The 11,947-nt window shown below is 35.6% G+C and overlaps 1 protein-coding gene across 7 annotated transcripts; it reads left to right on the top strand.

The window, feature by feature from the left end:
- The first annotated feature begins 6,585 nt into the window (after positions 1-6,585).
- On the top strand, positions 6,586-11,458 carry LOC103721142 (uncharacterized). Of its 7 annotated transcripts, none has more exons than XM_039126355.3 (5): positions 6,586-6,728; positions 6,859-6,913; positions 7,295-7,404; positions 7,798-7,841; positions 10,880-11,086. In XM_039126355.3, exons 1-5 carry the CDS (start codon positions 6,595-6,597, stop codon positions 10,948-10,950), a joined length of 414 nt encoding a protein of 137 aa, XP_038982283.2. In that variant the 5' UTR covers positions 6,586-6,594; the 3' UTR covers positions 10,951-11,086. The 7 variants fall into 7 exon arrangements, with proteins under 7 accessions (XP_038982283.2, XP_088580107.1, XP_038982281.3 ...); XM_088723981.2 differs by having other exon boundaries at positions 10,895-11,031; XM_039126353.3 differs by lacking the exon at positions 10,880-11,086 and adding an exon at positions 8,774-10,873.
- The last annotated feature ends 489 nt before the right edge of the window (positions 11,459-11,947 follow it).

Genomic DNA, 11,947 nt, shown 5'->3' with positions numbered 1-11,947 from the left:
TGATTTTTTAATTGACTTTGCAGTGCTATGTAGCTTGTTGAGTCATAAAATAACTTTTTGTGCAATGTAGCTTGTTGAGTCATAAACAATATTTTCTTTTTGCTAGACATAAACAATACGTACGTTTAGCTGCACAAAGTGGCTGTATAAGAGGTAGGCTCTATTCTACCAAACAAAGAAGAAAAGAACTTTATGTATTTAATTGCCAGGCGATCTCAGTTCAGTGTTGCAGAAGTTGTTTTCATATACTTGATTTAATTGCAAACGGTTGCAGTTGCAGCAATTTAGGAGATTGCTCTGGCTGGAGAGGTGATGAAAAAAACTTTGTGTGGGTATGGATGCATGTGTGCCATCCTTTGTTGAGCATTGGTATCTTGACTTGCACTAATAGGCTCCATGCTTGCAAGTCTATTGCTACAAATTGGTAATTTGTGGATGACCAAATTATAAATATGGAGATTCATAAATCATAAACCTTTGGATCTCATAACATTTGGAGCAATTGTGTTTTAGGAACATGCTATCTTCTAGTTTCAATGCATGGTTTCTAATTATGAATGATAACATCATATCTTTCTTATTTTCTCTTGATTAATGCCATGAATTAAATTTGCACATGGGCCCGTTTCTTCAAACTCACGCCATGCTTGCGTTCTTTGTGGCTGCGAAAAGATTGAATGAAGTATCTCTCTTTCTCCTAAATAAGCGAACTCAAGCTTCATTCTCCTCCGCTCTTTAGTACCCTTCTACAGAGGAAGAGGAAAAAAAAACTGAACTCTATTTACGGAGGAGAGGACCATGCATGGGCGTATTTATTGAACTACAGATGTCCAATTAGCCTGTGGCCTTTTCAAACTTAAGTTCTATGATAATTAGTTCTGAAAAGAAGCAGTTACTCTTAACTCCTTTTCCTCCAAAAAAAAAAAAAAAAAATCACTCTAACTTCAATCAATCTAATTGTATTATTCATGATTATCTCATGGGTTTTCATGTCTGCATATTTCCATAAAATCTATATAGTAGGTACGACAGTCGGATAAAAAAAAAATTATATTTATATTTATTTTAAATAGATATAAATATAAACTAAATATCAAAAATATAGATACAAATATGGATACAAATCGAATAATTAAATTTTATGACTACATAACCAAACATATTACCAAATTGATGATATATCAAGCATTTAAAAAAAATCATGAGTATTATATAAAATTAAATACTACGAAATCGGATATTCGGATACAGATCGGATAGTTATTTATTCATATCAATATCTATTTTTGTATAGGTATAAATATTAGTTAAATAATTAAATTTTTTTATATTTCAATAAATTTGAACATAAAAATAGCTTTAGACAAATATAGAACTAAAGCACAACATCAAGATATTCTTTAAAAAAAAATTACAGGATGGTTGCAAGCAAATCTATGTTAAATTTGCAGTCGTGGGGTCGTAGCTGCCACATTTGTTAAAAATCTAGAGTACAGATTCTTTCAGGGAAGCGCATCACGTGACGAGTCGATATCACATCGCTTCCAAGTCAGTGGCCAGCCCGGTAGTCCTCAGTGTGAGGTCCACGGTCACGCCTTTTCTTGCAAACCATGACAGGGCTCATCATTTTGGGGTTGGCGAGAGAGGGGAAAGAAGGGCAAGCGCGGAAGCTTCGCACATGCGAAGAGGACAAAGAATAAAGTCTTGGGCTTGAGGCTTGGCAGGAAGAGATGCTCCTCCGTCCTCTCAACATACGATGGAATCTTTTTAAAAGTGAAAGATTGTGATGCACTTGAATTGATTTGTACCCTCAATGCGTCCTGGTACTCAGATGTTTTAATTTTCAGCAAGCTAAGCGTACAGGGGACCAGTCATGAGCACTGTGTGCGTTTAATGGCTTCGTCTCCTAATTGCTTTTTCTCATGTATCTCAACGTCTTAAACAATGCATCGGTATGTCTGATTAGTGACTGGGATCGAAATAGAAATAGAATGAGATAAAAATCAGAAAGGCTATAGTCTCCAATATATTTAGCTCGTAATTAAAATTAAAATAAAATTTCATTTGAAAGTAACATTCGAGAATATATATATATATAACATTCGAATGACGAGATCTTATGAAAGCCCGTGACAGATAGAGGACTAAAACAAAAAATTCAGACGAGACTAAATATGCGTGCTTTGGAACAGCTTGGCGGAGCCTTTGGTGATATTCAATCGTCTTAGCTGATGTTATGGATGGCAATGCTTCTGTCAATTTTAATGCAGCTGACTGAAAAAAGTGTGCTGTGCAATCCAGAACCACACGTGCAAGTTTCCCTGCATGTGGCTCGTCCGTGATAACTTCTTCGGATTTGCGTGAACTAGCGGACCGATCACTAAATTACAAGTTCCGAACGGCGAACAAGATGAAGAAATTAAGAGGAAAAGAGGAAGAAAAAATCAGTCCAGAAATTTTATGTGGTTCGGCAATGTGCCTGCATCCACGAAAGCGAAACAATTGTAATTTTACTCTCTCTCAAAAATAATAAAAATTACATAATATTTATCGTTAAATTCTAACCCCAGAGTTCCAACCGTATCAGCGTCTCTGGTAAAATAAAACACTACATAATTGCCTCAAAGAGAAGCATATGTCGTCGCTTCGTTTCATTTCGTTAAAATACCAGTGTACCACTCAATATGAGCCACTTACTCTAATAGAGTGTTTGGATGGTTGGGTTACATAGTTTACCGTTACTTTTTACTCTATGTGAATAACATAGCGCGCAATTTCATGAAGGGCTGTAATCCATTGGACAAGATGTATAAGGTATTTCAATTCATGTATAAGGCCATAAAATTACTCTCCTATAATAGATGGGTTCAAGGTTAAAGAAGAAGAAGAAGAATAGTGTGTGCAAGCATGAATTCTCCTAAAAGAGACAGGTTGAAGATTAAAAAGGATGAAAAATAAAAATATAAATGCATATATTAGTTTCCACAGCAAAAATGGTGTGTGAGAGAGAGAGGGAAACTTGGGATTGCCAAATGTGAGCGAGGAAACATACAGGCATTTCCCCTTACCAACAATTTTAATTTCACCATACCAATAATGAACAAATAAGAATTATTTTCAGAATTACCTTTAAAATCCTTAAAAGCAAACAGTGCTTCCAAATTTTAAAATATTTGCATTGCAGTGATTCGAAAAATAATCAGCCAAGTGCCCCTCTTTTGGTTCACACCCTTAAAAAAATAGAATAATCTTCAAGATCTTTTTAAAGGTAACTTTTATGCTGACAAAAATTCCAATCAGAACTCTGTTTAGATTAAAAGACTGTCTAAAACTCTAATTCAGCCCAAATTTAATAAGAATATCTGAAGAAACCTATCAGATTGGATAACTCATAACCAGAACATGAACTTCTCAACACAGAAAAATACCAACACATCACAGATTCCATATAAATATGAAATCTGTTCCAGAATTCAAACTAGAATTCAGAAATGGAATTTCAACTGAAACCTCATATTGGTCCTCGGTAACAAATTAGATCGAAATTAAAAACTCACCCATGCACTAAGACTATTTTCAAAATCAGTCCAACAAGAAGCATACTTCCTGCCAAACAAGCGGTTGGACAAATTTCAAATTTCAAAGTGCAGTTCCAGCACAAACAGGGATGCATATTAGACAACCATGCAACCAATGGTTCCTTCGAAATATATTGTCGCAGCAATTTGCATGAAATTACAAAAGTTACTCAGGCAATAGTACCAAACCATCAAACACCCCAAGAATAAAAACATGAAGCAAACAAGATGGAGTTCTGCAGCAGTATACTCCATTTACGTTTTGCGGTGGCATCAAATCAAAACCCTGACTATGCAGTAGTTTCAACCATGTTTTTTTTTACGTTGAGAGTTATTGAGTACCAAAGGCCATTTTCTTAAAGAACATAAATGTTAGAAGTACCATTTGCATTGCATTTAGTGAAATTTCTAGACAATTTTGGGCTGTTGAGTCCATTATGACCGCTTGTTAAGTCAAGTGTTTGGAAAAACAGTAGCATCAGCAGAACTGGTGGACCATTATGGGCATGTAAAACAAAGATACAAAGAGGCTTCCATACTTCTATCTTTGCCGAATGATGTAGGAAAATGAGGGCAATAACCAAGTAACATGGATAGAGCTAAATAGGAATGCTTGGTGATAAGGATCTACAAAGCCAACTCTTAATGGTTGGCACAAGGCTCGGCAGCTATGGTTATGGATGTGGTTTTGTGCAATAACAAATCCTCCTTATATAAAAAAGCCATAAATACAAATGAGGTTATCCTAATCCTATGAAACATGATCCATTTCTTTATAATTACCACTAGTTGTGGCCTTTTTACCTCATGCATGGGGCAATTCAAATATCTCCTCCACAAAAATTAGATGGTCTGTATGAATATCTGAAGTCCGAATGTTATATGTACTTTTGCAATTGTAAGGAGATACAACATAGGACTTTTACACTGATACAGACTAGGGTTTTGGTGTATGATACGTCATTTCACACTCATAATTCACTTCCTATTCTCAAGCTGAACATGTCTCACAAAGTCATGCATGTTGTTCTTCTTGCAATTTTCCAGTGTGAGAATTATTCGCACATCATCTACCATTGTCTCTGGATAATATAATATAACATATATCAATATCAAACAAAGTGGATTACACAAATCAACATATAGGTGCAAAATTTCACATCTCAAGAATATTTTATGAAATAGGGAAAGAATAAAACCTCACCATGTTTGGCTATGTAATCAAAGGATTCCATTGCCTCCGAAGTAGTCCGGGATATGTTTGGTGATAAGACATGCACAAGATGCTCATCAACCCACCCGCAATGAGGAAAAATGGATTAGCAGTCAAGTGGCTGAGGTGGAGAGAAACAGTTCATGGTTCTCATAAACAAAAGATAATAACTCTAATTAAATAATACTACCTACAATTTTGGATCAGAGTATAAAATTTACTAACTTCAAACATTTTATGTATTTTCCCTGTTTAAATATCTTAAATTCCTTATACAATTATTCGTTATTTTTTTGCAAGTGCAAGAGATGAGAAACATGTCCACAGCCACAAAGCGGAAGCTGGAAGTACCAATAACTGTCACCAAAAACACAAATAGAAAGCAAAATGTAGAACACATACTGATCTTGAATGCACTGACAATCGATCTAAGAACAAGCTTGACTTATTTTCAGAATTCTCGAAATACTAGTGCAGATAACAAATTTCGCTAAAGAAACTGTACCTACGCCACTTTGCTTCCTCCTCATCAACAACAGAGTTATCAGAATGAAGCCTATGGCTTAACTTGTCAGTAATATCGGCAAGAAAAATTCACATGCTCATACTTCATGATATGAAGTATTTATTAATTGTATGCAATGTTTCACCGGCAAACTGTTGAAAAACTCGAAAAACAGATATAATGAAAATTTGTGTATCTACTTCTAATTCAAAGTCAAAGAAGTTCAAAGTTTTGTTCTCAAGATAAAGAAAAGATCACCAGAGATCTACCTGTTGAACGACACATTGTTTCGAAGGACACGACACTTTAATGCAACCACCTTCCTAAATGATAGCTTATTAATTTTACAAAAACCCTGGTGCATGTATTCACATGTATTTTTGGCGCTTGTAAGTATTTTCTTTTTCCAATTATTATGTGTTTATAAAGATTGATTTGTTGTTAATAAAAGATAAACCCCTCCTAAAATATCGAACATATTGATCTGATTGATATATAAAAATTATCCACGTATTTAGTGGCACCAATGATAATCCCATGGAGTCTTGATCATTTATGCAAAAGAAGATATTGCATGTATGGAATGAATTTTTCTGGTCTTTATCCTCTCCATTTAAGTTAAATTGCTTAAACATGTAATCAGATTATTACTCACATCATCCTTTTATTGAACCCCTCATAGTAAATATGATCTGTGAACAAGGACCAGATGTTTTTTCTTTGTTAAAACTTTAAAACTATTCAATAAATCTATGCTAAATAAAGAGTAGAGTTTTTTTTTGGTGTAAATACCCTTCTAAAAATTCAAACTTACGTGAATATCCTCTCCAAATTTATATTTATTTCTCTACCCTTATCAAACACTATTTTTGCACAAATGGCTCTAATATAACAGTTCTTCTAACACCGTTAATATATTTTAATTAAAAATAAAATAGAATTTTAAAATTATTTTTTATCTCTCATCACGATTATCTTATAAATATTTCTTTTTACACATCTACTCATTAAGGGTATTTTAGTCATTTTGATTTGAAGCTGTTAATTTTTTAACGGCGTTAGATGGCGTGGGTATATATGCAAAAAAAAAAAAATAGAATAGTAAAACAAGTGTTTTATGAGGATATATATACAAATATCAATTTGGAAAGGATATCCATGCAAAATTTGATATTCGGAAGAGTATTCATTAAAAAAAAAAAAACTAAAGTGTAAGCTGTCAAGCAGCAACCACCACTTCCCATCACGTGCGATGCACGTGCCTACGAGTCGCCTCATTGCCTCGCCTCATCGCCCCGATGGCAAGATCCCGAAGAAAAGCGAGGACGGTGAAAATGGTGAGAGCGAGCCGCCGCCTCCTAAAAGACGCAGCCAACATCGGCAAGGCCTTCTCCGACTTCTTGGCCTGCCCGCTCTCAAAGCAGCCTTTGAGGTGTGCGCGCGTCTTTTTTTTTCTCCTCTTCATTCCATAGACCCCGTGTTTAATTAAGAAAAATAACGAAGGGAAACTGCCAGGTTCCTTTCTATTAATTTGATCTTCGTCACCTTTTCCTTCCGAACAGGCATTGCGAAGACTCCCAGTCGCTGATCAGCGAAACAATTGGGGTATCCTTTCCCGTGAGTCCCATATTCCCATCTTGTTTCCTTTGCCATTGCTGATCGCTATAGAAATTATTATGCGCTGCTCACCTTCACCCGAATCTTGGATGTAAAAAATTCTGGTGATTCTCCAGAGCCTTACATGGCATGATTAGCTGAACTAAAGATAACTCTTTCCGGAGTTCTACTCAGAATTGATATTTAAACCAGATAGGAAGAATTTAAAAAGGAAAAAAAAAAAAGCGGAGTAGATTATCAACTTGTGCATGCACTTGTTTTTTTTTTTTTTTTGCTGGAAGTGCATGCACTTGTTCTCTGTGCAGATTCTATGCTATTATAAATTTAATATCCATAGTGGTCGTTTTTATTGTTTTTGTTTTGCGTTTGGTTTTTTTTCAGATAATTGATGGAATCCCTTGTTTGGTGCCCAAGGATGGTAAGTTGCTTGAGGACCAAAACAAATCACAGGTTGAAAATGGTGCTGATCCATCTAGTGGGAACAGCGAAAGGTGATTCGTATTGAATGATAACTGTTTCTGATTCACAAGAGAAGTTCAGAAAATGCCATGAATCATGATACTTGATGGGATTTTTCGGCACAACAGTGTGTATGCTTCTAATTTCAATTGAGGGCTAGAACTAAAATTGCTTTCGCTCAGCTTTCATGGAATTGGTTTTGCATCCAAGAAAATGGTTTTGTTATAGGTCTTGAAATATGTGGTATACTCAGGGAAAAATTATATACTGCAACAACTAATTTGATATTTGAGTTTTTTACTCACTTTATCTTCCAATAAAAGCAATATTATCGAGCAAAATTGTATCATAATAGCTATTGCTAGGTGAAAAATCAATTTTAAACCAGCATACTCCAACTTCATATGAATTTGATCCATTTGCAGGGATCTTCTCTTGGCAGTTAATATCTGGGTTACAGGTCTAATATGTAAGTATGGACCAATAAGACATATTGATATCTTTATATTGCTTTGAATTTTGATATTATGCTATTCAGCTAGGAATTTATTGAAATATATCTTTACGATGTCTGAATGCAAAACATTTGACTGATTTAAGAAGCAAGAATGAACAGGTTCAGACTGGAAAATTTTGAATATATGAAGGAATAGATAACCTATCGATCAAAGCCTTTGTCAAGTTTGTTATTTTACAACGGATAATTATTAGATGGATTGGTGACTTGACCTATATAGAAAATTTTACTACCTCTACCTTGTCTTCATCAGCAAAACTACTGGACGTGATTTGCCTCACCTTGTCCACAACTAATACATAACTCATTTTGACTTTCATAAGTTATCAGACAAACTTTACAGTGGTAATCCCTGACTTAAATCTTCGGTTTGGGACGATCCAACCTGATGTATATCTTTCATTTAGATTATAGGAAAGTTAGTTATTAGGTGAGGTGCTTCAGTTCAGGTGTACTTGGTGGCTCTGGCAACCAGATTACAACCTAAACCCACATATGTTGACTGTTAAGCCACGATTTAAAGTTTTGTTCTTGATTTGTTATTTCCTTTTCCAAATTTATATTGATTATTATCTATTTATTTGACGCTATAATTTGAGTTATTCTACATTTTTTGGGATAATTGATTTAAAGTTTTTATTTTATAGGGTGGGGTTTGAGGTTGATTGTGTTAATAGCTATTCCAATTTATTCCTATATTTAACATTTTTCCTATTTTTCTAAATACTCTTGAATAATTATGAATTTAGTTGAAACTTTTAATTCTTGCCTTTTGCCCAAGCGTTATAGTCCCCTGTCATGGTGCAACTGTCTTTTGGAACATTTTACATCTGCTACATATTTAAATACTGAACTGTAGCTGCATGTTGAAGGAATGCAAACAGATGGGCCATGCTATCAACGAGATTGCTTCATTTTAAGTTCCAAAAGGGAGAAGAAAAGGAAACAAGATGCTATTCTACATTACCCTACGTGATGAGTGCAGATGTAAATGGGTTGATATGATTTCAGGACATCAGAGAGGGAGTTCCAGGTTTTTGTGGTTGGTGGTTGGAGTCATTAGTGCGTGTTTCTTTTGTCAATTAGAATTTCATAGCCACGAAAGGTTCTGATGAAATTAGTTGTCGTTGGGGTGCAATGTAAAGGTGTCAATAGTATTACCTGGATACCTCTAGTTCTTTTGTGTCAACAATTTGGGATGCCTGGCATGATACAGCGTTCGCCTCTTCTTACCACACTGAAAATGGAGTTTCCCACTCCATCACCTAGAAGCATGCGCTTGTAGCTTTTGGAGTATTTTGCTAAATGACATGATCTTCAAATTTTCAATAAAACAAAGTATATGAAGTGCTGAAACACAAATAGTCTATTGTGACAAGGCACAGTTTTATTTACCACAACAAGAACACTTTTTATACTTCTATTAGGGAAATTGTTTTCTTATTTTTCACATATATTTTTTATTATTTGTATCATGCAAGTGTCTTTGCCTCGTTGAAGTGTCGGATGCTTTGGCACACTTGGCACCCATGCCAAACTTTATGATGGTGAGGATTGGAGCATGTTTTTCTACTTTGATTAGATCATTTAGCTCATTTGTGTCAAGGGATGCATCCTAGCTAGAAGTAAATAAAAGAAAAGGTTGTTGTGGTTAGTTCTTACTCAGGTTCTGTTCTTACCTAGTAACCTTGATGGGCTTTTCCTTCTGCTTTAGATCTGTTTTTTCATATGATAATAATTTTCTCCTCTTGTTCCTTGCATTTTCTTGTTCTTATGCTTATGTATCATGCTTTCCTATTGATAGATACCTTTCCATTTTCTTTCTCTCCTGCCAATCTATCGTTATTCTTCTCAAGAAGACCTGTAGTTGCATGGTAGTTCACTTATTTGTTGTCCTTCTGTTAGTTTTCTTATCTATCTGCGCATACCTATCTGAGATCCTTGAGTATCTGATTTGGAACTCTTTCAGCCTCAGAAAAGAGTTAAATGTCATGATCGCCGATCTGCCTGTTGTTGTTACCTTACACCCTACCAGTTGTCGTTACCCATTCTGGTCATTTAGTCCAGATCGACTAGCTGCTGCTTTACTTTCATACTATTCAGATGTGAAAATCCTTTTTATATATAGAAATCTCGCCATATTATCTCAGCCGGTCTAAAGTGATTAAATCCTAGATTATATTGATCGGTGTTTTTCAATATGTTTTATTTTCTTAATTAAACTTTCTTTAGCCAATAAGTTTTGAAATTAATATTTAAACATAGTTCTTATCTCAAGTTTATCATTATCGACTGAGATCTTGGAAAATCTTGACCACCTCTGTATTTCTCTATTTGCCATATCGGCCGAGATGAGGCGAATCTTGGTTCATCCTGGTCTTGGCCGGTCACTGAGATGATATATCGAGGTCTAAAAACCTTGTTGTAGTAGATTGATAGCTTAACTGCTCACTTTTTATTGGATGCCCCTATTTGTATAACCTTTGATATCTATTCTTTCTCCAATGTCTTTGCACGGCAGCTCGGGTTGTGTGTGACCTCCATGTTTTTGATCTCCTCTTTTCCCATCCTGCATGTTTTTTAATTTATTTTTCATTTATTCAGTAAAATCTGAACAAGTAATTCTAGTATTCCTTTAGTTAGGACTCAAATGTGCCGTATCTAATTTTATCCCACTGCTTCCTAGGCTTGTTTGAGATTTTAATAACAGTATTGAATCTCAAGGTGTTAGCATAAAAAATGACAGCTTTCATGAGTAGGCCTAGCTGCTTTATTTAAATCTCTCCAATCTTAGTTTCAAAGAAAAGGTTCTTCAGTGTAGGTGTAATTTCCTGATTCACCTTTATTTGTTCCAACCAACCTTGTAATCTAAGAAAATTCTCCTGAATAAATAGACCCCTTTAACATACTTGTAACACTCTTATTAAAGGGTTATCTTTATAACACATATCGTTATGATATCTCTAGCACTCATGAGCCTTTATCTCCAGTATCTTGGGCCTCAGGAACAGAGTTTCCATGGATGCTTGCTTGGAGAGACCAGGTCCAGTTCTTCCTTTAGAGGGAGGGAGGACTTGTACCCTCTGCCGTCTGTCAGTTGATGGAGAACCTGCAAGGGAATTGGAGAAGCAGTTCACGGAGGACTTGGTAATGTGGTTCGCTACCTTTCATGTACCTGGCTTTCTGAAAGGAGTACTGTTGAGATTAGAACATACCCTGTTTCAGGGAACTTAATTTGCAGGGCATTCATCCTCATCGTGTCAATTTATAAGCTTTCCAGGGTACTTCTTGGGAGTCTAATTTCTTCATTTTTAGCTCAGAATCCAGCTGCTGGTTGCCTAGTAAGTTGGAGGACCTTTAACCGGTGCACTTGTTCTGCAAAATGGTAGGGGAAAGGGAAAGGTTTCCCTCCAAAATAAATCGATGAATGCTCCCTTAATTATATACAGGGTCTTCTTTGATGGTTCGGATAGGATCAACTTGGGAAGCATGTCTTATGTTAGCTAGCTTCGTCAGTTTCTTCGCATTAGAATTTTTTTCCCTTTTTCTAAGTCATAGTTTCCAATTATTCCAAGGATGATCTTTGTCATGACCATCAAAACATATGCATTTTTGTCAATTATGATTTTTGGTGATATGTCGATATCGTCAACCTGCCGTTCGACTTCGATCAAGCTCTCTCTCATCCTAGTTCTCAAAATTAATATCAATCATTTGCTCTATGTAGGTGCTATCAATCAAAAAGAGTCATGCACATGGAACTTTTTAGATTCATTTTGGCGAGAAGTATAGTTGTAGGGTTACATATCTCACATGTACTCTTCTTTTAAGATTTAGACAGCGTCTCTTGTTTCTTAGCTCTGGCTCTGCCTAGCTGTACTCAGACTGTCTCCACAAGCTTAAATTGTAGCCAGATTGCAGGCTGTGAAAAATTATTCACGAAGTGAAGGTACAGGCTGATATTGATGCTATACCTTCTTTTGTTGCACCAGAGATTTGGGCTCAGATCGTCAAGCCTCACCATCACTGAGTCTTGGGAGGATCGGGGTGTCTCGGTG

This window comes from Phoenix dactylifera, chromosome 6 (assembly GCF_051530095.1).
Source record: "Phoenix dactylifera cultivar Ajwa chromosome 6, Ajwa_hap1_PhDact_Kaust_v1.1, whole genome shotgun sequence".
Lineage (NCBI taxonomy): Eukaryota > Viridiplantae > Streptophyta > Magnoliopsida > Arecales > Arecaceae > Phoenix > Phoenix dactylifera.
Note: the sequence above shows the minus strand (reverse complement) of the source record. Positions and strands in the feature narration are given on the sequence as shown.

Bases quoted from the DNA above. Each gene is read 5' to 3' on its own strand.
- LOC103721142 (XM_089923637.1), top strand. From the start codon at position 6,595: ATGGCAAGATCCCGAAGAAAAGCGAGGACGGTGAAAATGGTGAGAGCG. The intron at 6,729-6,858 runs GTGTGCGCGCGT...CCTTCCGAACAG, and splicing joins CTCTCAAAGCAGCCTTTGAG to GCATTGCGAAGACTCCCAGT. The intron at 6,914-7,294 runs GTGAGTCCCATA...GTTTTTTTTCAG, and splicing joins CAATTGGGGTATCCTTTCCC to ATAATTGATGGAATCCCTTG.